The sequence below is a fragment of the Aedes albopictus genome, chromosome 1, assembly GCF_035046485.1.
Source record: "Aedes albopictus strain Foshan chromosome 1, AalbF5, whole genome shotgun sequence".
In the NCBI taxonomy this organism is placed as follows: Eukaryota; Metazoa; Arthropoda; class Insecta; order Diptera; family Culicidae; genus Aedes; species Aedes albopictus.
In genome coordinates this window covers 309,382,072-309,408,766 of record NC_085136.1, presented here as the reverse complement: position 1 = coordinate 309,408,766, position 26,695 = coordinate 309,382,072, and the positions used below count along the sequence as shown (strand labels likewise).

Genomic DNA, 26,695 nt, shown 5'->3' with positions numbered 1-26,695 from the left:
TTCGGAATCCTCGACAGGATTCTGTCCAATCGATCAACATTTGGTTCTTCAGATTTGCGCTTTTGAAAATTCAAGTTGTGGCTTCGTTCTAATGAGTATCTCAAGTTATCTTAAACATCAGAAACATAATTATTTTTTGTAAAATTCTTACAGTTTTCGGTGAGCTTTGCTTTCGGCGAGCAACATTAATCTCGCTCATTCTCATTCTCGCCATCATTTTTCCACCGGGCCGCTTCTTTTGACAGCTCACTACCAACGGAGCTGGATTCTGCACCGCCGCCGTCCATCAAAGTGAAAAGAAAACGCCATCAGCCAGCAGCAGCGAGCGAGTGAAAACGCGTTCATTTTCATTTTGTCGTAGGAAATCGTGCACAAAATCCCAGTTTTTCCGGTTGAAAAGTGTGTTCATAGACAGCAACAATGTCCGGAAGACGAATGCCGGCCAACGAGGACCTCTCGAATGTGGAATTCGAAACGAGCGAAGATGTCGAGGTGCTGCCGACTTTCAACTCTATGGGACTCCGCGAGGAGCTGCTGCGGGGTGTTTACGCTTACGGTGGGTAGCGCTCATTATTTTTCGGTGGAAGTGATTTACTGAAAAAAAGTGGGGAATGGAGAAAGTGTTTCTTTCGTCGTCGATGTGAGATGAATATCTTAATGCTGGTTTATTTTTTTAGGATTTGAGAAGCCGTCGGCCATCCAGCAGCGAAGCATCCTGCCGATAGTAAAAGGACGCGATGTGATTGCTCAGGCACAGTCCGGTACCGGTAAGACGGCAACGTTTTCGATCGCCATCCTGCAGTCGATGGACACGACTCTGCGCGAGACGCAGGTTCTATGTCTGTCGCCGACCCGCGAGTTGGCCGTCCAGATCCAGAAGGTCATTCTGGCCTTGGGGGATTTTATGAACGTCCAGTGTCACGCTTGCATCGGAGGAACCAATCTGGGCGAGGACATCCGAAAGTTGGATTATGGACAGCATGTGGTCAGCGGAACGCCAGGTAGGGTGTTCGATATGATTAAGAGGCGGGTGCTGAGGACCCGGTCGATCAAGATGTTGGTGCTGGACGAAGCCGACGAGATGCTGAACAAGGGATTCAAAGAGCAGATTTATGACGTTTATCGGTATTTGCCACCGGCGACGCAGGTGTGCCTGATTTCGGCCACACTGCCTCATGAGATTCTCGAAATGACGTCCAAGTTTATGACGGATCCCATTCGTATTCTGGTCAAACGGTAAGTCATTTCACTGTTAATTTATTATTTATGTGGGTCATCCTTTTGGTTCGTCATTTTATAACGGTAAAAAGTGTAGTGTCGGTATGATTTTGGCAACTTACTTTTGATCCTACTTACTCGGCTTCTTGATCCGTGCATTTATGTCGTTCCTGGTGCCACCATTTGGCTTCCAAGATATTGAAAGCTTTCAACATTCTCCACTCCCAGCTACCGTAAAGCCGTTCAGTTTGGCCGTGTTTACATTCAACGATTTGGTCTTGTTGATGTTGATTGTGAGATCTGCCGGAGAGGAGCGATTGGCAAGATCATCAAGCTTATTCTTCATATCAGAGCGCCGTTGAGCTAAGAGAGTAACATCATCAGCCAGTTAGAAGTCCAGCAGCGACCCGGCTGGGATAGGACAAGACACCGTTGTGCAGTACTCTGCACGAAAATGTCATGTACAGTGCTTTAATGGGGCCCATGATTTTCTCAAGGACACCGTTGCGCCTGAGGGCTGCCCACATATTTTCGTGATTTAGACGGTCGAAAACTTTTTGAATTTACACCAGGTAGAGAGACTCTTGTAATTCATTGATTTGCTCCAGTATGATACGGAGCGTGACAATATGGTCGACACAGGATTGTCCGGCACGGAATCCTGCTTGCTGCCGTCGGAGAGTTGCGTCAATCTTCTTCTGTATCCGGTTAAGGATCACTTTGCAGAGGACTTTCAGAACGATACACAGTAACATGATGCCCCGCCAATTATTGCACACAGTCAGGTCACCCTTTTTAGGTACCTTTACTAACACGCCTTGTATCCAGTCGGCCAGAAATGTCGCGGTTTCCCATATGTTGCAGAATAATTGATGCAGTAGTTGTGCGGATTCTACGGGGTCAGCTTTGAGCATCTCAGCTGATATGCGATCTACCCCTGGGGCCCTGTTTGATTTAAAGCTACGAATAGCTGTTTCTATCTTCTGCATTGATAGAGCTTCGGTGTTGACACGGGTAATGCGTCGAACCCTTGCTTGGCGGATCATGCTGAGGTGTTGGTGGGCGACACTTGAAAAAGGTTTCCAAAGTGCTCGAACCAGCGTTTCAGCTGGTCAGCCGGGTCGGTCAGTAGCTGTCCAGTGTTTCACGGACACCGCAGCATTCATCTTAGTCCACTAAGGCGACGTGAGACATCGAACAGGAGACGAATGTCGCCGGTATTTGCGGCTTTCTCGCCATCGTCGGCTAGGAAGTCCGCCCACGCTCTTTTGTCCCGTCTACATGAGCGTTTCCCTTTCTTCTCGAGAGCCTAATAGCGCTGACGGGCTACGGCTTTGGCTCCTCGTGTTTTCGCTCGCTCTATCGCGGCTTTGGCGTTCCTGCGCTCCTCTATCTTCCTCCAGGTACTATCTGTGATCCACTGCTTTCTCCGGGTGCGTAGCTCTCCCAAATTATTCTCGCCGGTGGCGATGAAGGCGTTCTTCATTGATCTTCTACGCTTCCACCTTCTGGAATATTTGCAGCATGGTTCTCTATCTTCTCGACGAAGGACCTTTTCACCGCAGCGTCTTCCAGTCGGCGTGTGTTGAACCGGCGCCTGATTTTCGCCTCTGCGCAGCCGGATCTTGACGATTTGAAGATGATGGTCGGACGCAATGTTCCGCACATCAAGAAGGCTCCGTCTCCATTTCCGACTTTTGCAAATGTCGATTCGATTTTCCGTGACGCCATCACCGGAAACCTATGCCACTTTGTGCACTGGTCGATGAGGAAAGATCGATCTCTCAATCCCCATGTTATTGTTGCTTTAAAGCTCTGCAAACAGCTCTCCGTTCTCGCTCATTTCTCCTACACCATGGCGTCCCATGACATGCTCATAGTCCGAGTTGTCGGAACCAACCTTCACGTTGAAGTCGCCCATGAGGGTATTGATGTCACCTTTCGGATTCTTGTCCACGACAGCATTCAGTTGACTGTGAAAGTTCTCTTTGTCATGCAATTCGGCAGCATCGGTTGGTGCGTATCATTGGATCATGGTAAGGTTTCGAACCCGTGTTCTGAATCTGGCTACAATTATCCTCTCATTAATAGGTTCCCACTTCATGAGCACAGTGTGGGTGTGAGCGCTGAGCAGGAAACCAACTCTACGGTGGTGAAGAGCGACCATTGTTTCGCGCTAAAAGTCGCTGTCGTTGAATCAGTTCGTAATCTTTCATTTTCGGTTTCAGTAACGTTTTTTTGGGTTTCGGAGACAGCAGGTTGTTGGCCTAAGGTCCCCTATCCACCGTGGTGGGGCTACCATCTTAGGTATAGGTGGGTATAGCTTCCGGTGGAGGAGCATTTCATACTCAGCCGCTGGATGCCAGAACAGACGCTGTTTGAGCCGCACCTCCTTGGTGAACAGACACTGGAGACGTTCCTCCTCAATCTACCTGGAGTCAGAAGGAAACAGTGCCCAGGCTGCACTATCAGTTAAGAACACAACTCTTAGCTGGCGGTCTTTGTCATCGCTTGACCCGTGGAAGCATGAGGTTGGAACTTGTGAGGACCAGAGCTATGTTGGACGCTCTCCTTTTCGACTCACCGTTTTGCAGCCCATCCATGTTACATCGATCCCCAAGAAATGATTGGTATCGCTCAGGTTCGTCATGGTAAAGTGTTTCTGTAGCACTACCAAAATCCGTTTGAATTCGTTTGCAAGACAATGATGACGTCATCTACGTAGATCAGAATGAAAGTCACAATGTTGCCTTTTCACCTTACATAGGGTAGGACGGGGCAAGATGGCCACCCGGGGCAAGATGAGCACCCCTCCGTTTTACTACTTTTATGATGAATTTTGCCCAAACAACTTCATAATCCGTTAGAATAATGTTCATCCTGTTTGTAAACCTGATAAAAGGTACTTCATAATGAACGAATTAAAAAATATCGTCAAATAAGTCGATAGCATGGATGTTAAGTATTTTCTTATAAGAAATCATCAGAATAAAATAAGGTTTTTATGTCAGAATCAAATTTTTACCATAATTCTAGTTATCAGCCAACATTAATAGCTTACTGCAAAGCATTTTAATTTACATTAGAAAATATTTTCTAAAAACAAACATTAAAATGTATTCAATTTTAGTTATTTACCTATAGTGGGGCAAGATGAGCACCCCTGATGGTAATATAGAAAATATTTTGAAATTATTGTAATCCACTCAATAGCGCCGAACATTGGTTTCCGTAACCTCTGCAACTATTTGGTTGAGTAAATTTCTAAAAATAAGCATCCTAATAATCGTTTATTGTTTTTCGGGTAATTTTGTATAAAGTATTATAAAACCGCATTTTTTTTTTTAATAATCGAAAAGAAATAATAATTTTAGAACGTGATACCATAGCTATACACAAGGTTCACTATATCGATCAGCGTATGACCAATTTATTGTTAAAATATTGGGATTTTAATGAAGTGTTCTTCTTGCCCCGTAGGGGTGCTCGTCTTGCCCCGTAGCATGTTCGAACTGACCATAAAACATCTTTTTTGTTTAGTCAAATAAATCATCCTTATTGTGAATTTTGAACCCTCCCATGCTTATGGGTGATAGAAAACAAGATATAGAAAAGAACTACTGAGAGGTACTTTGAAAAATTGTGTTAACTTTCAATAAACTCAACGTGATTCTTAGGGTGCTCATCTTGCCCCGCCCTACCCTACAAACATGGGTCAGCCTTGTATGGTACGAACTGAATTGGCTTGAACACACCATCAATTCGTTGATTCCACACACGAACTGATCGCTGGAGTCCATAGATGCTTTTCATGAGGCAACAAACGACGTTCGTTCCTCTTGTATGATACATATCCGTTCCGTTCCGTTCGATCAGGCTAAGGCCGGGGAGGCCTCTGCTGTACATAGTAGCCGTCTCCATTCCACTCGGTCCATGGCAGTTTGTCTCCAGTTCCGCACTCTGCGTAGGGTCCGCAGATCGTCCTCCACTTGGTCGACCCACCTAGCTCGCTGCGCTCCACGTCTTCTTGTACCGGTCGGATGACTATCGAGAACCATTTTAGTCGGGTTGCTATCCGACATCCTGATGACGTGACCCGCCCACCGTAGCCTCCCGATTTTCGCGGTATGGACGATGGTTGGTTCTCTCAGCAGCTGATGCAGCTCGTGGTTCATTCGCCTTCTCCAAGTCCCGTCTTCCATCTGCACTCCGCCGTAGATGGTACGCAACACCTTCCGTTCGAAAACTCCAAGGGCGCGTTGGGGTCCATGTTTCGTGCTCATAGAGGACGACCGGTCTAATCAGCGTTTTGTAGATGGTTAACTTCGTGTTACGACGAACTTTATTCGATCGTAGAGTTTTGCGGAGTCCAAAGTAAGCACGATTTCCTGCCACAATGCGCCTCTGAATTTCTCTACTGGTGTCGTTGTCGGCGGTCACCAGTGAGCCCAAGTACACGAATTCTTCAACCGCCTCGATTTCATCACCGTCGATATAAATTCGGGGTGGCGGGCGCGGTGATTCCTCCCTGGAGCCGTTTGCCATCATATACTTTGTCTTCGACACATTAATGATTAATCCGATTCGCCTGGCTTCACTCTTTAGTCGGATGTACGTTTCCGTCATCGTCTCAAATTTACGAGCAATAATATCAATATCATCAGCGAAACCAAGCAGCTGAACGGACTTCGTGAAAATCGTACCACTCGTGTTTATCCCCGCTCTCCTAATTACACCCTCTAAAGCAATGTTGAACAGCAAGCACGAAAGACCATTACCTTGCCGTAACCCTCTGCGGGATTCGAAGGGACTCGAGATGTCCCTGATACTCGAACTACGCACATCACTCGACCCATCGTCGTCTTGATCAATCGTATCAGTTTATCCGGGAATCCGTATTCGTGCATAATCTGCCATAGCTGTTCTCGATCGATTGTATCATACGCCGATTTGAAATCGATGAGCAAGTGATGTGTGGGCACGTTGTATTCGCGGCATTTCTGCAACACCTGGCGGATGGCGAACATCTGGTCCGTTGTAGCGCGTTCACCCATAAATTCAACCTGATATTGCCCCACGAACTCTCTTGCAATCGGTGATAGACGGCGGCATAAAACTTGAGAGAGTATCTTGTAGGCAGCGCTCAGTAGTGTGATCGCGCGATAGTTCCCGCAATCCAACTTGTCGCCCTTTTTGTAGATGGGACACACGATACCTTCCATCCATTCCTCCGGTAATACTTCCTCCTCCCAAATCTTGGTAATGACCCAGTGTAGTGCTCTCACCAGTGCTTCTCCACCGTATTTTAGAAGCTCGCTTGGTAGTTGATCTGCCCCAGCGGCTTTGTTGTTTTCAACCGGCCAACCTCCTTCTCAATCTCTTGGAGGTCAGGGGCCGGAAGTCTTTCGTCCTGTGCACATACTCCTAAATCTGTTACCACGCCACCTTCGGTACTTGCAACGTCGCCATTGAGGTGCTCATCGTAATGCTGCCGCCACCTCTCGATCACCTCACGCTCGCTCGTGAGAATATTCCCGTGATTATCTCGGCACATGTCGGCTTGTGGCACAAAGCCTCTGCGCGAGCGGTTCAGCTTCTCGTAGAACTTTCGTGTGTCCTTAGCGCGGTACAGCTCTTTCATCGCTTCGCGATCTCGTTCTTCCTGCTGGCGCTTCTTCATCCGGAAGACTGAGTTCTGCCTGTTCCGCGCCTGTTTGTAACGTGCCTCATTCGCTCTCGTACGGTGTTGCAGCATTCTCGCCCATGCTGCATTCTTCTCGTTTTTCAACTGTTCACATTCGCCGTCGTACCAGTCGTTTCTGTGATTCGGAGTCGCGAAGCCTAGTGCTGTAGCCGAGGTACTACCTATGGCGGATCGGATGTCCCTCCAGCCATCTTCAAGTGTAACTGCCCCAAGCTGCTCTTCCGTTGGTAGGGCCACTGCTAACTGCTGCGCGTAGTCTTGAGCCACTTCTACGTTACAAAGTTGTTCGATGTTGAGCCGCGGCGTTCGACTTCGACGCGTGGTGATAACTGTCGAAAGTTTTGAGCGCATGCATACAGCGACTAAGTAGTGATCCGAATCTATATTCGCAATGCGGTATGTGCGGACGTTGGTTATATCCGAGAAGAATTTACCGTCGATTAGAACGTGGTCGATTTGATTTTCTGTTTGTTGGTCGGGTGATCTCCAGGTGGCTTTGTGGATATCTTTGCGGGGGAAGAAGGTGCTTCGGACTACCATACCACGGGAGGCTGCAAAGTTTACGCATCGCTGGTCATTATCATTCGATACGGCGTGCAGGCTGTTTCGCCCGATTACACTAGTTTACAAAATAAAACAAAAGTCGTGAACTTCTGTCAACGACCAAAATTTTTGAAGCACAATTTAGCACTGATTTCGAAACCGTGCTTCAAAAAATTTTAAGTAGAGCAGTTTTTGAGTTTTAGCTCAATATCGAGTTTTACAACTTTTTAAAATATGGAATTTACTAAACTTCAAATATCTTGCGTTTTGTTCAACCAATTTCAAATCTTTTTCCATAAATTAAAAGCTGAATACAATACCATTTGATCATCTGAAAGCAGGTTTTGCGTCAGATTGATGAAATTTAAGATATTGGCGAGTTTTAGGGACGATCTCCTTAAATTTTAGCCAAATTTCCAAATATATATGAAGAAATGTATTTTTTTTCAATAAGAAAAAAACAATCTAAAAATTCTTTTTAAACGTTAATTTGGCATATCATATGTAGGCGAGTTACAGTAAAAAATGCAGCTCAATCGGGGCATTGATTACGGAGAATTAGATGTCACCCTTGTATGGAAAGTCGAAAAAATTTCCACTCTACTGTAATTTTTTTCCTTCGCGTTTTCGAACTCAGGGCATGATCCTACACCAAAAATGATCATCAGCTTACCGAGTTCAAAAATGCTGTAAACTAGTGTTACCGGTCTGTACATTTCCTCCCTTCCTACCTGCGCGTTCATGTCGCCGACAACGATTTTCACGTCACGCGGCGAGCAACCATCGTATGTTTGCTCTAGCTGCGCGTAGAACGCTTCTTTCTCGTCATCACGTCTCCGTTCGTGTGGGCAGTGGACGTTAATGATGCAGTAGTTGAAGAAACGGCCCTTAACTCTCAACATGCACATCCTTGCGTTGATCGGCTGCCACCCGATCACACGTTGTCGCATCTTGCCCAACACTATAAATCCTGTTCCCAGTTCATTGGTGGTGCCACAGCTTTGGTAAGGACTGTTCATTTTATAAAGAGGACAACAAAAAAAACAAAAAAACAAATGAACAGTCCTTAGAAGGTAGCCGCTCGATGCCCGCTTTTCCACACTTTCTGTCCAGTCCAACAAAGTTCCTGCAACGCCACGATGTCGAAGTTGCGGGCATGTAGTTCGTCGTAGATTATCCTGTCACATCCTGCGAAACCTAGTGACTTGCAATTCCATATTCCAAGTTTCCAATCGTAGTCCTTATTTCGTCGCGTGGGTCTTTGCCGATTGTATCGAGTCGTATTTTCTCCTATGTTATTCGCAATGAGGATTTTTACGGGTGGCTTATTGGGCCTACGCCAACACTCCTGTCTCGCCGGAGGGCCATCGTGCCAGTTCTGTTTAACGTCCCAACCAACACTGGGACGACCACGCTGATGGGGCTACCACCTTGGATCTAGCTGGGCGTGGTGCAGCGTTTCTTATTCAGCCGCTGGATGCCAGAACAGACGCTGTTTGAGTTGCACCTCCTTGGTGAACAGACGCTCGGATCGTACCTCCTCAATCTAGCTGAAGTCAGAAGGACAACAGTGCCCAGGCTGCACTACCAGCTTAGCACACAACTCTTAGCTGGTGGTCTTTGTCATCGTTTGACCCGTGGAAGCATGAGGTAGGAACTTGTGAGGACCAGAGCTATGTTGGCTCTCCTTATCGACTCACCGTTTTGCAGCCCGTTTTTTTGCTCTCTATCCGACCGATGCATGATTTCGTCGCTCGTCGGATCATTTAGTCGAATTCGCATCGTCCGTTGACATTTGAATGCAAGCCAGTAAATAAACCATAAGAAAAAAAAAGATTTTAATGAAGATTGGCTTGTTAGATACGAATACTATTATAGGGGGAGAGGGTTTTGCCTTTCTCGTACACCAAGTGTACTGGAAAGGCTATATGTTCACTCCAAAAATGACTTTTTGATAGGAGGCTCGGAGGGTCGAGTCACATATACCAATCAACTCAGCTCGACGAATTGAGGTGATGTCTGTATGTGTGTATGTATGTGTGTGTATGTGTGTGTGTGTGTACAAGAAAACTCACATCACTTTTTGGCAGTAAACTTCAACCGATTTTAATGACCGACGGTTTATTCGACGCGGAATCTGGTCCCATTGTTTCCTATTGAAAATGGTTCGGATCGGTCCAGCCGTTCCGGAGTTATGGCCATTTAGGTGTTCCGGAACGGTACCCCAGGAAGGGACCAGATATGAAAATGCATCAAACCTATGCATGCGACACATCAAACCACGGCATTTTCGATAACCTGATGAGCGGTAAGCAGAAAAATAGTTGTTGTTGTTGTTGTTGTTTATTTAACTCAGTGGCGATTCCCTAACCTCAAATCTACCTGTTCAACGAATGTAAATTCTTGAATTTTCTCAGCAAATTCGCTTGTAAATAGTACAAAATGACGAGAAAAGTCGTATCCGTCCATTTTCAATTTGATTCTGATTCTGAATTCTCCGCAAATGCAAGTTTTTGGGTCGTTGAACAGGTGAAAAGTGAGGTTACGAGACGCCACTGATTTAACTTATAATTTTGAAAGAGGGAAAAGCCCCTTTGAGTGATTTCCTTGCATTACGAAATCGTTCTCAAAGAGGCATAAAACCTCTTCATCTTTTCAAAAAAAAAAAAAACAATAATTACAAAAACAAAACTTAATACTAAAGGCTCATCCGGAATCGATCCATATCAGAGCCGACAACATCCAAGGGACCACCATATGTATGAAAATCAGGATTCAAATGCTCGAATGGCACCAGCGTAGCCTAGGCAAGAGGTTTCTGAAAATAAAAATAAAAAAGAGAAGAAAAACAACGAGTATCAAATTTGACAAGAGATTTCATTCAAATATTTTAAAAGTATTTTTAGAATGGGAAGACATTTTATGGCCAAAATATCTCGAACAGAGACTGGAATTTCGTTACTCAGGAAAGTCATTCTATCCATGAATTTTTGTCTCGGTAAGATATAATTAGGACATTTAAAAACAATATGATCTATATCTTCATAAGATTTATTACATTCACAGAGATTAGAATCATTCATTTTCTTACGATACAAATAATCATTACAAATATAATGATTTGACATTAATCTTGAAATAGTACAAATGAAATTACGTCCAACATCTAAGTTTTTAAACCAAGGATGACCTTTAATTCTCGGACAAATGGAATAACAATATCGTCCCTGTTGACTTTCATTCCAAGATATTTGCCAATTGCTCAATGAATTTTTCTTCAATTTGGAGAAATAATCGTAGGAAAAAATATCACCATTATAAACTATTCCGCAAAAAAACACCCAATTTCGCCAAATAATCAGCTTGTTCATTGCCAAAAATATTACAATGAGCTGGAACCCAAACTAATTTTATCGAATATCCTTGAGAATGTAATTCAAGTAAAAGCCCTTTTATTGTCAAAATAATATGATTTGTTTTTGAATGAAAGGTAATTGAATTCAAAGCCTGGAGACAACTTAAGCTATCAGAACATACCAAGTATATGTTAGGAGCACAATTTTTTATCAAATTACATGCAAAATATATGGCCAATAATTCAGCTGTGTAAATAGAACAAGGTGATTCTAATTTATAATAATGGGCCAAACTATTATTATATACTCCAAACCCTGCTACATTATCAGCCACGGAACCATCTGTATAAAAAATATTATCATATTCAATCCCAACTAATTTTTGTTTAAATAACAAATTGGCGAAACGAGAATATGCCTGATGAGGAATAAATTTCAACTCTGCAAGTAATGAGAAGTCAATATTAGGTCGATATGAATGCACACACATGCTATATTCATAAAAACCGGGTGAAGAATTTTTAATTATATTTTCTGTGGAACAGTCAATATAAGAACATAAAATTCTGCTAGAGGGATTGATTTCAAAGAGTGATTTTAATATATCTACTAGCAGAAAAATAGTCTAAGACCATATCTGAACCGGTAGTGTTCCGAAACCGGTTCCGGGTGTCCCGCCGGAAGTGGCAAATATCAAAGTGAACCAAACCCATGCATGAGACACATCAAACCACGGCATTTTCGATAACCTGATGAGCGGTAAACAGGAAAATAGTCTCAGACCATATCTGAAACGGTAGTGTTCCCGAACCGGTTCTGGGCGTCCCGCTGGAAGTGGCCAAATATACAATTGTACCAAACCCATGCAAGCGACACATCAAACCACGGCATTTTAGATGACCTGATGGACAATGAGCAGGAAAATCATCTCAGACCATATCTGAACCGGTAGTGTTCCGGAACCGGTTCTAGGCGTTCCACTGGAAGTGGTCAAAAATACAATTGAACCAAACCCATGCATGCGACACATCAAACCACGGCATTTTCGATGACCTGGTGGACAATGAGCAGGAAAACCATCTCAGACCATATCTGAACCGGTAGTGTTCCGGAACCGGTTCTAGGCGTCCCGCTGGAAGTGGCCAAATATACAATTGAACCAAACCCATACATGCGACACATCAAACCACGACATTTTCGAAGACCTCATGGACAATGAGCAGGAAAACCATCTCAGACCATATCTGAACCAGTAGTGTTCCGGAACCCGTTCCGGGGTTCCCGCCAAAGTGGTTAAATCTGAAAGAGAAACAAACCCGTACATGCGTCACATCGAATAGCGGCTTTTTATATTACCTAATGAACGGCCAGCAAGTGTTTCGGAATCGGTTTTGAGTGGCCGGAAGAGGCCAAATGTAAAAGTAGCCAGGCATGTGACACATCAAATCGTGGCTTTTGCGATAACCTGATGAACAGTTAGCTAGAAAATAGCCTTACGTCTCACTTAAGACAACTGGTAGTGTTCCGGAATTGGTTCTGAGAGTCCCATCGAAATTGTCAAACCCTGCATGTTTGCAGCGTTTTTGGTTAACCGATTAGCAGTTGACAAGACAATAATGTTAGGCCATATTTGGTTCAGCCGGTAGTTACCCGGAATCAGATCCGGGTAGTAAAATGTAAAATTTAACCAAACCCATGGATGCGGTACATCAAATCACGACCAGTCTTGTAAACATTCGACACTTTTCACTACCTTCATTTCGTTGCCGCAGTCGGGTGTCAGTCGGCTTTGTTACATTCGTGCGCTATCGTTACCTCTTACCAACACACAACACGAGCAGAAGAACAAAGATCAATAAACATAAGAAAGGGTCAAATCAATGTCATCTGACACGATGACATGTGTCTAATTCTAGCTTTACGCATAGATTTTCAGCCAATTCCGATTATGAATGTTAATATTAGTTTATTATTGCATGTTGCATTGAATACGACACACAGATGGGCAACATAGCTCTTATTATGGAAGAAGACAGGAATAACAAAAGCCGAACCGTCTCCCGAAGCCGCTATCGTGGTGAAGTGCATTCGTTTGACATTTTTGTTTCGAACAGTAGTTTGATTGCTTGTGTTGCGAATGTCGGAGACAAAGTAGGCCGAATATCGACGAAAAGGTTGAAATGACTGTGATCTCTAACAAGACTGATCACGACTTATCGACAACCTGATGAAAAAATAGGGTCAGACCACATTAGATTCCCGGTAGTGTTGAGGGTTCAGCTGTGGCTTTGAAAGTGGTTAGAAGTAAAAGTGAAGCAAACCCATTCATGCGATATATCAAATCGCGGTGATTAGGTAAAGGTGAATAAATAGCAATAAAATATTCTCAGACCATAATTGGGACAACCGGTAGTGTCATGGTCCTTGACTCATGGAATCAGATCCGGCTATCCCACCGGAAATTACCAAATATAAAAATGAACCAAACCCATACATACGACACATCAGATCGCAGATTTTTTGATAATCTAATGAACGGTTATCAAGAAAATAGCCTTAGATCACATTAGAGACTAGCTGTTGTGTAGCAGAACCAACGTTCATGTGGAAAAATAAATAGTGGCTTTGTTTAATGGCCTGATAAACATTAGGTATGAACAACAGTGACGAATAGGTCTAAGTTCTCATATGTATATGCGAACAAAATATAGACAAAACTAAAGCGATCTCATCAAATCGTACCATTTCAGATTCCTAAGGTGTAAATTTATAGCAGGATGGGTCAACGTTGAATGGAAAAATAAGAATTTGATCGCGTCTAAAGAAGATGGTGGCTGTTTTAAGGAATTTTGAGCTCTAAAACTACGTAAAATAAGTGTATTTGGTATGGGAAATATGTTCGGAGTCCACCAGAGTATCCAAGATAGCGGTCCAAAGTCCAAGATAATGGCCCATTGTTCAAGTTAGTGCCTATTTTATAGGATTTTTAATTCTTGCATTATGGGCATATTTTGTATGAAAATATATCCAGAATTCAAAATTTGTAACCAGAAAACCCAAGCTGTGCGCTGTTTTACAAGGTCTGCAATATGACTATAGTTTGAATGGGGAAGAATGCCGGTCTTCGTCCAAAACTGGTAACCAGAAAATCATAAACGACATGCGAAAATTCAATACGGCGACTATTTTATGTAATTGTAGGTGCAGAGTCCAAAAATGAATACCAGAACATCCAAGATGGTGTCTCAATGTTCAAGATGGCGGTTAGTTTAGTTGGGGTAGATATCCGGAGTCATAAAAGGATGACCGGAAAATCTAAAATGACGTTTCAAAATTTTGCCGCTTCATGACACTTGTTTGGTTTGAGTTTTGGATCGTTGTCTTATATTTTCTGAATATTGGATGTTATGCTAATATAAAATGTATCCATATTGACTAGATTTAGCAAGCAGTTTTCATTTTGTATTTATGTCAATGTCATCAACATATCGCTCGAGTTTTGTTGAAAGGATATTTTAAAGCACGAGAAAGGCACCATCACCGCTAGGTGGATTAATTAGGGTTTTTTTTTGTCTGTATTAACGAGATTTCTAACCCTAGGCTAGTTCATCTCGGGACCCACGCTTTACTTCCCTTCCGAAGGAAAAACCCACATTTTAATGAGTATGTTGGGAGTGGGATTCGATCCCAGGTCCTCGGCGTGATAGTCTTGTGTTCTAACCGGGTCTGGTACGTTTGGCATAAGGCCGTTTGGCATAATGCCATTTGGCATAAGGATGTTTGGCATAATGGACATTTGGCATAAAGGACGTTTGGCATAAAATAATTTCAGTAGAAAATGAGCCACATACTTAACGTGAAAAAATAAAAAGTATTCTCTCTCTCTCTCTCTCTTCTTGGCGTAACGTCCTCATTGGGACAAAGCCTGCTTCTCAGCTTAGTGTTCTATGAGCACTTCCACAGTTATTAACTGAGAGCTTCCTCTGCCAATGACCATTTTGCATGTGTATATCGTGTGGCAGGCACGAAGATACTCTATGCCCAAGGAAGTCAAGGAAATTTCTTTTACGAAAAGATCCTGGACCGACCGGGAATCGAACCCGTCACCCTCAGCATGGTCATGCTGAATACCCGTGCGTTTACCGCCTCGGCTATATGGGCCCTTAAAAAGTATTCTAAAGAAGGATAATACATTATAATGCAATAATTTTTCTGTATATAATATGCAGACAAGGATGATTTGCTGGAAAGAACCATTACCGGAATCTAAATTGCTTGTATCGAGAAAGAACAGCCTATATACAAAAGAAGGAACATTCCCCTTGCGGAAAAAAAATCAAATTCATGGAAGCAAAAGGTAATTTCGAAAATAAGAGATCCAAAATAATGTTCCACCAACAAGTTTGTCTTCTTTCCATTGAAGGTTGTTCTTTAATTTTTCTCCAGAGGGAAAATATATTTCACATATTCTTTATGCCAAACGTCCTTTATGCCAAACGTCCTTTATGCCAAATGTCCTTATGCCAAACGGCCTTATGCCAAACGTACCAGACCCGTTCTAACCACCACACCAGGTCCGCTCCACATGGGGAGAGGGGTCTTAATCATTTGACATAACGGCCATTTGGAATAATGAACATTTGTCATAATAAAGAAGGGTAAATTTCTATTATGCCAAATGACCGTTATGCCTGTCTTGAGGGCAAGTGGACGTTTGTCAAACAGCCTTATGCCAAATGACTTTATACCAACTGTCCCTCTCCCGGGGAGGTCAGTTGCAGTGGTACGGTACATATAAAACTTTCAAGTATGTCATACTGGTTGCTCATAAGCCAGTACACTTTTAGGGAGTAGGAAGTTCTGATCAAAGGCTATAATCCACAAATTTTCTAATTTGGCGTTATAATGAACGACCCCTAAATACATTCTTTTGATTTGTAGGGCATTAATATGAACGTCAACCTTTGTAATTCGGTCGTTTCGAAAAAAATAGACTGTCTGTCATACTTGAAATAATAATTCTTTTTCTTTTCAGTGATGAATTGACTCTGGAAGGTATCAAGCAGTTCTTCGTGGCCGTCGAACGCGAGGAGTGGAAGTTCGACACCCTGTGCGACCTGTACGACACCCTAACCATCACCCAGGCGGTCATCTTCTGCAACACCAAACGTAAGGTCGACTGGTTGACCGAGAAAATGCGGGAGGCCAACTTCACCGTCAGCTCAATGCACGGCGATATGCCCCAGAAGGAACGTGATGAAATCATGAAGGAGTTCCGCTCGGGCCAGAGCCGAGTCCTGATCACAACCGACGTTTGGGCCCGAGGTATCGACGTGCAGCAGGTTTCGCTGGTCATCAACTACGATCTGCCGAACAATCGTGAGTTGTACATTCATCGTATCGGTCGATCGGGTCGGTTCGGTCGCAAGGGTGTTGCCATCAACTTTGTCAAGAGCGACGACATCAGAATTCTGCGCGATATTGAACAGTACTACTCGACGCAGATCGACGAAATGCCCATGAATGTGGCAGATTTGATCTAGGCGGGGAGGAGCGCGAAGATTTTTATGTTTACATTAACACACACACATTTACAGTTTTGCGTATTTAAACACAAGAAGAAATTTACTAGCTGGTAGGTAAATCAAGAGAGTTCGCAGGGAAGATGCAAGATTTGTAACCACTTGAGCAAATGACGGTAACACATGTGTAATTATGATCATCATAATCTATATGGACTTCTAATAAAGGGAGAATTATTCTCTTTTAATCTCAGCTGACTCGGAAAGATGATTATTGGAAAGAAATTTCAGATTATTCGTCTCTTTCATGGTTCATCGGAAGTGAAAAGTTTAGTATCTATTACTTTGTGCAAAACTGAAAAAGAAAGGATTTCGAAGAACAATGACAAACTACTTCTCTCATAGAAACAGATCTACTGCAACCTCGTTTGTAATTCCTTCAAACACTCGTAGAAAATTCGATCCTCTTGGTAGCTCCCTTCCTCCGAACCATCGACCGCAGTTCCGACCACGTTCCAAAAGTCTTGCCGATCCGGGGGGAAATAATGCTGCGCCACACTCCGACAGAAAACGGTAATCGATTTGTCGCACGATACCGACGCCTGGTAATTGGAGAGGTGGTTGAAATTAACGCCGACAAGCTTGGCTTCGAATAGAGTGACTTACCTTCAATGAATGCAGAAAATCGCATTTGCCGGTGAGCGATTGAATCCGTCCGTACTGATCGCGCATGTGCCGTTTGAACGCGATCATGAAATCGAGCAGTGCAGACTGCTTATCCGGAAGGAAGCCAACGGCTTCCGGTTCGATTGGGAACACTGCCAGGACGAAGAGGAGATTGACGCCCTGAAATAACAATAATTGTTATGCATGGATGATTAACCGTCGATTACTGTTTTCACTCACATGCATATACTTCCCGCACTCCCGAGTCCCGCCGCAAGCCTTCTCCAGCTCGAACGGAATCATCGCGACCAGTCGCTTGTGCCACCGATAGAATCGCCGATTGCGGAACTCCAGAGCGCAGTACTTCCGCAACTGTTCCAGCACCGGTTCGTACAGGTGGCACCGGCTGTCCACCGCCTGGACGTCATCCAAATCGTCTATGAGGAAATTTCTCAAATCCAACGAGAGGACTTTCAGCAGATACAACAACAATATGGACGACAGGGCCAGGTTCGATTCAAAGGTTAAGGCTTCCAAGAGTGCTTCAACCACGTCGTCCAGTTTGGACCAATCACCGAACTCGGCCTGATCCGTAGCCGTCATTTTCACGTACTGAAAGATGCATGCCCAAAGTTCCCTGAGGAATCGCTCACTCTTGGCCTTGGCGCTCAATCGGAAGGAATTCTGGAACACCACTTCGTGGATGTTGCTTTCCTTGATCATTGATCGATGGCGTTCATTCAGCAGAACGTTGAACAATTTCAGTCCCAAGATTTCGTACTCAGGATCGTGGTGTTCAACCAAGGATATCCCTACCGCAAGGACGAATGACGCCACTGATTGAGGCAACTCGCTCGGCTTCTCCGACATGTTCCCGTACAGCAGCTCGCAAATCCTGACGAATGCGACTACGTCCCCGGGATGGTACATCCATTCCTTTCCTTGCAGGACCTTCTGGAAGTGTTCCCAGATGCGCTTCAACAGACGCTCGCTGCCATCACCTGGTGAAGAAGGAAACCTGTATTAATGTACCCAAGAACAAAAATAATGCACCATAACATATGTAGAGAAAAATCAGTTTGGATGGATTTGGAATAGATAAGTTTTGGAATATAACCAAGCACCTTAGGAACAAAATCAAATGCCAACCACCACTTGGGTTTCCTCCACGAATTATTCCAAGGATTCCTCCAGGAATTTCTCCAGAGATTCCTCCAGGAATCCTTCCAGGAATTCCTCTAGGGATTTCTGCAGGAATTCGTCCTTTTTTTTAACATCCTTGAATTCCTCCAGGAATTCCTCCAGAGATAGAAGAGGAGGCAACTTGCCTCCTCTTTCATCTCGCTCTTTCTCGTGTATGTTTAGGAGAGTGAGTAAGAAAACCTAAAAAGGTGGTTCCGCCAATGACCAGGATAATCCCGCGCAAATCGCCGAAATTCCAGCAGGAATCCGCGGAGGAATTTCTAAAGGAATAGTTGAAATTAGAGGTGTGCGCCGATTTGAAATCTGTCGGCGGCGGCGTTTTGCACTTTTTTGGCCGGCGGTGGCGGCGTGATCGGCGTGACGCCGAATGAATTTTCGGCGGCGGCGGCGGCGGCGTGAAACGGCATGGTCATAATTTTTAAATTTTTGTTAATTTCGTTAATCAATATCAGTGTATTATTTTTTAGTAACTCATCATTTTGAAGATACAATGACATGTTTATAGTTACGGTTTAGTTATTTTTATTTCTGTTTTCACATGTTTTTTTGAAAATTTATTGAAATAATTGTTATGGAGAATCAGTTCCCAAAAAATTATCCAGGATGACATTCTAAAGGAATTCCCGCAAGAAATTCTAGAGGAATTCCCGGTGAAATTTCTAGAGGAATTTACGAATAAACTCTTTAAGGAATTCCCGGAGCAACTCGTAGAGGCATTCCTCTAGGTACACCTAGAGGAATTCCCGGATGAACTTCTAAAGGAATCCCCAAAAGAGCATCTAAAAAAATCCCTGATGAACTCTTAGAGGAACGTTTGGGGAAACTCCTGGAAGAATTACCGGTGGAAGTTATAGAAGAATTCTCGGAGGAAATTCTTGGCATTCCTTGTGCAACTCCCAGAAGTCTTTTTAGAGCAACTAGTAAAGTAATTGCCAGAAGAATTTTCGGAGGAACTCGTAGAGAAATTGCGGAAGAAATTCGAAAAGGAATTCAAGGTGGAACTCGTATAGAAATTACCAGAGGTATTCAATGAATACTATTCATAGATGAGTTCTCGGATGAACTCTTAATGGATTTCCCGGAAGAATTTCTTGAGGGATTCCCAGTCGGATTTCTAGAGCAACTTCCGATAGAACTCCTAGAAGAATTCCCAAGAAATTGCCAAAGAAATTCCCGGAAGAACTCGTAGAGAAATTCCCGGATGAACTCAGATACTTCTAGAGAAATTCCTGGGAGAACTCCTAGAGGAACGTTCGGGGAAATTCTTAAAGGACTTCTCGAAGGAAGGCATACCCAGTGCAAGTTCTAGAAAAAAAAACTTATATAGCAACTCGTAGTGGAATTGCCTGGGTAACTTCTTCCCGGTGAAACTCGTAAAGGTGTTGCCGAAGATATTTGAATTCCCGGAAGCACTTCTAGACGAATTCCCGGAAGAACTTCTAGAGGAATTCCCGGAAGAACTTTTATAGGAAGTCACGGTGAAACTCTTAGTTTAATTCTCCGAAAAAATTGGTGAGGAATCTCCGAAAGAACTCGGAAGGGAAGGAATTCCCGGAAAAATTCCTAAAGGAAACCCTAGAGGAATTCCCACAGGAACTTCTAGAGCAGTGTTTCCCAAACTTTTAGGAGGCATCGCCCCCCTGGAGCTTGAAAAAAATATTTTCGCCCCCCTAATTTAATTTTTTATGATAAAAGGCTGAAAATATGCTTAACAGATGCCTTTAAAAGTACACTATTTGACACTTTATACACTTGTTATCTTCAACCAGATATTTTACTAGTATTATATAAGGGGGTTGGTGGAAAATTAAAAAGCAATTATAAAAATATCTTTTATGCAAAAAATGGAGATCAGGAATGTAGTCAGTTTTGCTCAGTAATTGAAAATTTAGAAAATTCAGTTATGTGAATTCACAAGCTCCCCATGAATTGGAGAACTTTTTTATTGTCATATAAGTAGATATGTAGACATGCAGTTATTACTCGGTTTTGAAGAAATTCAACGCTGAATTTGTTCAAAATTTTCAAATTTTCAAATCAATATTTGGAATTTCTCCGAAAACTTTATCTGAATTTTTTTCTAACAATGTGTGACGACTTTTATCCGAAAAGTGTACTAAGATTAATCTTAAATTTGATGATTTTGATTGAAATTTAAATGTAAAAAAACGCATATAAATTAAAACAAAACTTTCTTATCAAGTAGAAAAAAGCCTGTTCCTTCCATAATTTGGACATAAATCATTCATGAATTTTCTCCACAGTAGTTTTTTATTTATTGGATCTCCAGAATCACTAAGAATCCTTTCGGAAATTCATGTAGCATACTTATTTGTTTTTTTTTTCTTGAAATTTTGTCAAAAAGTTCATATCACGTATGTAGCAATCCTCTTCTTACCTAATGAATCTGACAGGAGCCAATATCCATCATCGTGTATTCACAATAACAAAGCACTGTATACACAAATGTTTACATAGAAGATGTTGAATTTTTAAACATGGCGGCCTAGCACCCTGGTGGTTCACATAAACATCAATAATTCTGTAAAATTTGGTCGATCTCAAAACAGGCATTTTAAAATCATCCTAGAAACAAAAAAATCTTGAAAAGTCAGGGAGTTTTGATGAATCACTTGACATTCTGGACTTGTATTTCAGTACTTTTGATATTCCTCAATTACTTAAAGAATCGCCCCCTTTTTTAGTATTTTCGCCCCCCAATTTTGGTTTTGTAAATTTTCGCCCCCTTCGACCTGACTTTCGCCCCCAGGGGGGCGATTTCGCCCACTTTGGGAATCACCGTTCTAGAGGAATGTTCGGAGAAACTTCAGGAAGAATTTCCGGGCGAACTCTTAAAGAATCTCCTGGAAGAATTCCAGGAGGAACCACTACAGAACTTGCCGGAAGAACTCCCAGAAGAATTCCCGGAAGAACTTTTAGAGGAATTACAAGAGAAACGCCTACAGGAATTTTCGGAGGAAACTTCTGGTATTTTCAGTGCAATTTCTATGAACTCTTAAAGGAATTCCCGTAGAAATTCGTTAAGGAATTCCCGAATGAACTCGTTGAAGAACTCGTGGAGAAATTCCCGGAGGTGCTCCTAGAGGAATTGTGTGTGTGTATTTGGTTTTGAAGAGGGACTTTAACCTATTGGTCATTCGTCCCTCTGTCCTAGAGGAATTGCCGGATGATCTCCCAAAGGAATTCCCAGAAAAAACTTCAAGACTTCTAGATGAAATCCAGGAGGATCTCCTAAAAGAATACCCGGAGTAACTCTTAGAGGAGTTTCTAGAGGAAATACTACAAAAAGTCTCGGTGAAACTTTTGTAGCAATGCCCGAAGAAACTCCTAGAGGATGTCTCGGAGGAAACCCTCGGATTTCCCGAAGGTCCTTCTAGAGTTCCCGGAGAAACTCTTAGCGGAATGCTTGGCGAAACTGCTGGAAGAATCCTCAAAAGAGTTGCTGGAGAAATTTCATCTCTTCTGAAGATGAACACGACAACAACATTTTTTTCAGAATCACCAGCATTTTCTTCAATCTTCGGAATCCCTAGATTTTTTTTTCAGCCATCAGTTATCTTCAGGAACCCCCGGTATCTTTGTAAACTCGCCTCTAGTTGAAATTCCTGGAGGAATCTCCGTAAGATTCACTGGAAAATTTTCTGGAGGTATTCCCGGACAAATTTTTAGAAGAATCCCACAAAATATTCATCGAGGAATCCCCCTTGGGAAATCCTTGAAGCAAATTTTGGAGGAATCACCGAAAGAATATCTAGAGGAATGCCTGGAGGAATCTCTGACGAAATTATTTATGGAATTCCTGGAGGAATCTCCGAAGGAATTCCTGGAGGAATCCCCGAAGGAATTCCTGGAGGAATCTCCGAAGGAATTCCTGGAGGAATCTCCGAAGGAATTCCTGGAGGAATCTCCGAAGGAATTCCTGGAGGAATCCCCGAAGGAATTCCTGGAGGAATCCCCGAAGGAATTCCTTGAGGAATCCCCGAAGGAATTCCTGGAGGAATCCCCGAAGGAATTCCTTGAGGAATCCCTGAAGGAATTCCTGGAGGAATCTCCGAAGGAATTCCTGGAGGAATCTCCGAAGGAATTCCTGGAGGAATCTCCGAAGGAATTCCTGGAGGAATCTCCGAAGGAATTCCTGGAGGAATCTCCGAAGGAATTCCTGGAGGAATCTCCGAAGGAATTCCTGGAGGAATCTCCGAAGGAATTCCTGGAGGAATCTCCGAAGGAATTCCTGGAGGAATCTCCGAAGGAATTCCTGGAGGAATCTCCGAAGGAATTCCTGGAGGAATCTCCGAAGGAATTCCTGGAGGAATCTCCGAAGGAATTCCTGGAGGAATCTCCGAAGGAATTCCTGGAGGAATCTCCGAAGGAATTCCTGGAGGAATCTCCGAAGGAATTCCTGGAGGAATCTCCGAAGGAATTCCTGGAGGAATCTCCGAAGGAATTCCTGGAGGAATCTCCGAAGGAATTCCTGGAGGAATCTCCGAAGGAATTCCTGGAGGAATCTCCGAAGGAATTCCTGGAGGAATCTCCGAAGGAAATCCTGGAGCAATCTCCGAAGGAATTCCTGGAGGAATCTCCCGAGGAATTCCTGGAGGAATCTCCCAAGGAATTCCTGGAGGAATCTCCGAAGGAATTCCTGGAGGAATCTCCGAAGGAATTCCTGGAGGAATCTCCGAAGGAATTCCTGGAGGAATCTCCGAAGGAATTCCTGGAGGAATCTCCGAAGGAATTCCTGGAGGAATCTCCGAAGGAATTCCTGAAGGAATCTCCGGAGGAATTCCTGAAGGAATCTCCGGAGGAATTCCTGGAGGAATCTCCGAAGGAATTCCTGAAGGAATCTCCGAAGGAATTCCTGGAGGAATCTCCGAAGGAATTCCTGGAGGAATCTCCGAAGGAATTCCTGGAGGAATCTCCGAAGGAATTCCTGGAGGAATCTCCGAAGGAATTCCTGGAGGAATCTCCGAAGGAATTCCTGGAGGAATCTCCGAAGGAATTCCTGGAGGAATCTCCGGAGGAATTCCTGGAAAAATCTCCGAAGGAATTCCTGGAGGAATCTCCGAAGGAATTCCTGGAGGAATCTCCGAAGGAATTCCTGGAGGAATCTCCGAAGGAATTCCTGGTGGAATCCCCGAAGAAATTCCTGGAGAAACTCCCGTAGGAACTCTTCCAGGAATTCCCGAAGGAACTCCTGGAGGAATCCCCGAAGGAACTCCTGGAGGAATCCCCAAACGAACTCTTGGAGGAATCTCCGAAGTTCTTCTAGGTTTAAGGAGCGTGATCGGTTTGAAAGAATACGCAGGAGTCCCTGAAGGAATTACTGGAGATTCCTGCAGCTCGAACACAAGTACGAATTCAATTCAGAATCTCGAGGCAGGGTTGCCAGACGAGAGCGAACTTGATGTGTCCCATCTAGAAAACTGCTGGAATCCAGTAAAAGCAGCCGAGAGCTCCACCGGGTTCATGAAACAGAGTCGACGGAACGAAAAGTTCGACGAGGATTGCGGAGTGATTTTAGAGAAGAAAAACGCAGCGCGAGCGGCAATGCTGCAGCAAAAAACCTGGCAGAACGTGGAACAATACAAACAGATGCGAAAACTGCTGACCCGCCTCTTTCATGAGAAAAAAACGTCGCCTGGAAGAAGCAAACTGCGGGAAAATGGAACAGCTGTGCCATTCTCAAGAAACATATCCGGTAACGGCTTCATGTCGTGAGCAGGGATGGGAAATGTCATAAGAATTTCATTTCGTTATTTGCTAATTGTAGGAATTATGTGTGTTACAAAGAATGTTTATGTAGACATACCGAAGATTTAGATTAAAATATCTGTTTGGAAAACCTTTAAAAAAAAAATATTAGAATTAAAATCAAATTCATTGACATGATTTGCGCTAGTGTGCTAGTTCATATTTGGAACGATTCGGAAAATGGACAGGCTCGAAGGATGAACAGGAAAGAAAAGCGTGTGTTGCTGCACGAGCAAGTTTTCAAGAGCCGACCTGAACGACGCCGGCCAGCTAAGGGGCTGTCCATAAACCACGTGGTCATTTTTTGGGACTTCTCAACCGCCCCCCCCCCCCCCCCCCCCGCGTGGTCATTAGTCCATACAAATTTTTTTTTTCTTCCATACAAAATGGTCATTGGCCGAACCCCCCCCCCCCCCCCCATGACCACGTGGTTTATGGACAGCCCCTAATGGATGGTACGCAATATGCGGAGAGGAGAAAGAAAAAGAGGGAGAAAGAGAAAGATTCATTTGAATGGGCATAAACGGGAGAGTGAAAAAAGACGATCAGTTTGTAGAACGATGTTATGGAGTGATGATGTGCGCGTTGTGAATTGAAAATTGTATGAAATAAAAAAAATGGAGTATGTATGCAAAAGTGGAATTCTACTTGGTTTTTATTTAAAATTCACGAATCCCGACACTAATTTCACCCCAGACAACCAGTAATCGTATAAGATGTTGCATACGATGATAAATTGGAGGCCATATGCGTGCATGCCTCCATTTGGGCGCATGTAAAATGTACGCATATCGCCTCCACTTTACAATCTTATTCTACACCTTATACGATCACTGGTTCACTGGGACTGCACTTAGTCGGAAATGTTAATCGGCGACATCGTTGGTAATCCATAACCAATCAGCGTTATGGACTGGTGGTGCGAGCGTACAAGTTGAAATTTACACCGAAAGTGGTGTAAATAGAAAAATGTCATGAAATTGTTTCCATGAAATTCCGTGACATTTTCCATCCCTGGCCGTGAGCCGAAATATGCAGGGATAAGGACGGAAGCCTCTTGACGGATGGACGTGAGGTGATCGAAAGCTGGAAGCAGGATTTCAATGAGTATACCTGAATGGTGTGAGGAGCGCAGACATGGAAGACCAGGCGTTGTTATCCGGCCCGGAGGACCACGGCAGCGGGAGAAATGACTACGTCAGTACAGCCTTTAACATCAACGAGCCTACTCCCATGTTGTGGAAAGAGAAGGATTATATCCAGCACCCTAAGAACAATAAGTCAGGTGGAAGAGATAGTATAGGAGCTGAACTCATCAAGATAGGCCCGGAAAAGTTGGCTGAGGAAGACAACAAGACAAGTGGTAATCAAAATACGCGGATTTATCTTTCAAATGTCAGTACATATTCGAAATCAAAATTAAAAGGTACATGACTTATTATACTCATTCGAACTTCAATGGAACATATTCCAGTTTGTTATGGTGCAGACTAGTCTTTCAATTTACAAACCTTCTTTAGTCAGTATCCTCTCCAGCTGCCCGTTTTGATACAACTCGACAAGCCGCTCCCGATAGGCCACATTTTCCGTCTGAAAGTCATAAATCTCCCCCGGCAGTTGTAGCTGCTCGGCTACCACTAGCACCAGGTTCACCTGAAACTCCAAATTTTCCCGGTTGAACTCATCGTACCCGAGCAGCTGGTTCTCGTATTGCGCCAATAGGTCGAACACTTTGGGCAGCGTTTCATCGAGAATGGCCATGAAGCTCCGGAAAGTGTCCGGTTTCAGCTGGGCCTCATCGATACTGTGGGTTAACCGGGGCAGCTTGCAACACTTGATAAGGCCGGTGGCACGCTCTAGCAGCAGGGCGTTTTCGTCATCCATGGTAGTGGAATTAGGCTCTGGAAAGGGAAATGAGAGAGGAAACATTTGTTAAAGCTTGTTTACGACAAAAGCTGGTACAGAAGTTTATTCAACTTTGATGCAGCATCCGACATTTCAATTCCGATCAGTCTAGGACTTTTTCGTAATGAAAATATATAGGTATATATAGATAAAATGAAGAATGATGAATTGTAAGACTATAATCAAAATGTCGACCATCAAGACGATCATTGAACTCGAGTACATCCGTTTACACGTCCTGATTTCTTCGTGGACATTCTGCATTTTGTTCAAACGGACATCCACACTGATAATGGTGAATGACACGACACGTGTTCTAAAGCGAACACGTGGGCCAGAGTGCAAGAAACAAGGGCAACCGACTCTTGTTGGCGGATCAGAGCTTTGTTCAAATTTGTGACCTACATTTCGAAAGTTAATTACCCACAGCTCAATCATCTATCAGAGAGTCAATTTGAGAGGAGATAAGACTCCATATTGGATTACATATTAGTTGGGCATGGTTGATTAATCAAGCGTATGTCGTGGTGGTGGCGTCGAGGGACCAACTTTTTCGCTAATCTACTAATTGAATCTGCACCGCTGACAAGTCGAATGGCGTTATCTTCGATCTTTATTAGCATATTGCTGCGGCGGGTGAATGAACACACTAAATCGCTTGTTGAAGGTGTTGTCTTTCGATCTGCAGAAAATGGTGAACATATTTTATAGGGCATTTTATTACAATGCATGAGTATGTATTTCAAGAATTAAAAAAAAATCCGGAAAATGAAATTGAAGAATCGAGTTTTTTCTGGCAACACGGGCCG

The 26,695-nt window shown here is 43.5% G+C and overlaps 2 protein-coding genes across 5 annotated transcripts in view; one reads left to right on the top strand and one right to left on the bottom strand.

Annotated features, from left to right (window-relative positions):
• Positions 1-276: 276 nt before the first annotated feature.
• On the top strand, positions 277-16,596 carry LOC109405422 (eukaryotic initiation factor 4A-III). Its single transcript, XM_019678487.3, has 3 exons — positions 277-556; positions 678-1,236; positions 15,857-16,596. The coding sequence occupies exons 1-3, from the start codon at positions 421-423 to the stop codon at positions 16,362-16,364; spliced, it is 1,203 nt and encodes a 400-aa protein (XP_019534032.1). The 5' UTR covers positions 277-420; the 3' UTR covers positions 16,365-16,596.
• A 118-nt stretch (positions 16,597-16,714) lies between these two features.
• LOC109405431 (uncharacterized) overlaps positions 16,715-26,695 on the bottom strand; it is a 146,809-nt gene continuing 136,828 nt past the window's right edge. For 3 of the 4 annotated variants that reach the window (XM_029856747.2, XM_029856748.2, XM_029856746.2), the window contains 4 exons: positions 25,493-25,882; positions 17,250-18,010; positions 17,010-17,189; positions 16,716-16,945 (listed from right to left, as the gene is read on the bottom strand). In XM_029856747.2, coding sequence (XP_029712607.2) covers positions 16,757-16,945; positions 17,010-17,189; positions 17,250-18,010; positions 25,493-25,865 — 1,503 coding nt within the window. In that variant the 5' untranslated portion in view covers positions 25,866-25,882 and the 3' untranslated portion in view covers positions 16,716-16,756. Of the gene's footprint in view, positions 16,946-17,009; positions 17,190-17,249; positions 18,011-25,492; positions 25,883-26,695 lie in introns of all 4 variants that reach the window. The other variant, XM_062847118.1, reaches the window with a different exon arrangement.

Coding starts and splice junctions, on each gene's coding strand:
- LOC109405422 (XM_019678487.3), top strand. CDS start 421: ATGTCCGGAAGACGAATGCCGGCCAACGAGGACCTCTCGAATGTGGAA. Junction 557..677: donor GCGGGGTGTTTACGCTTACG/GTGGGTAGCGCT, acceptor TTATTTTTTTAG/GATTTGAGAAGCCGTCGGCC. Junction 1,237..15,856: donor ATTCGTATTCTGGTCAAACG/GTAAGTCATTTC, acceptor TTTTCTTTTCAG/TGATGAATTGACTCTGGAAG.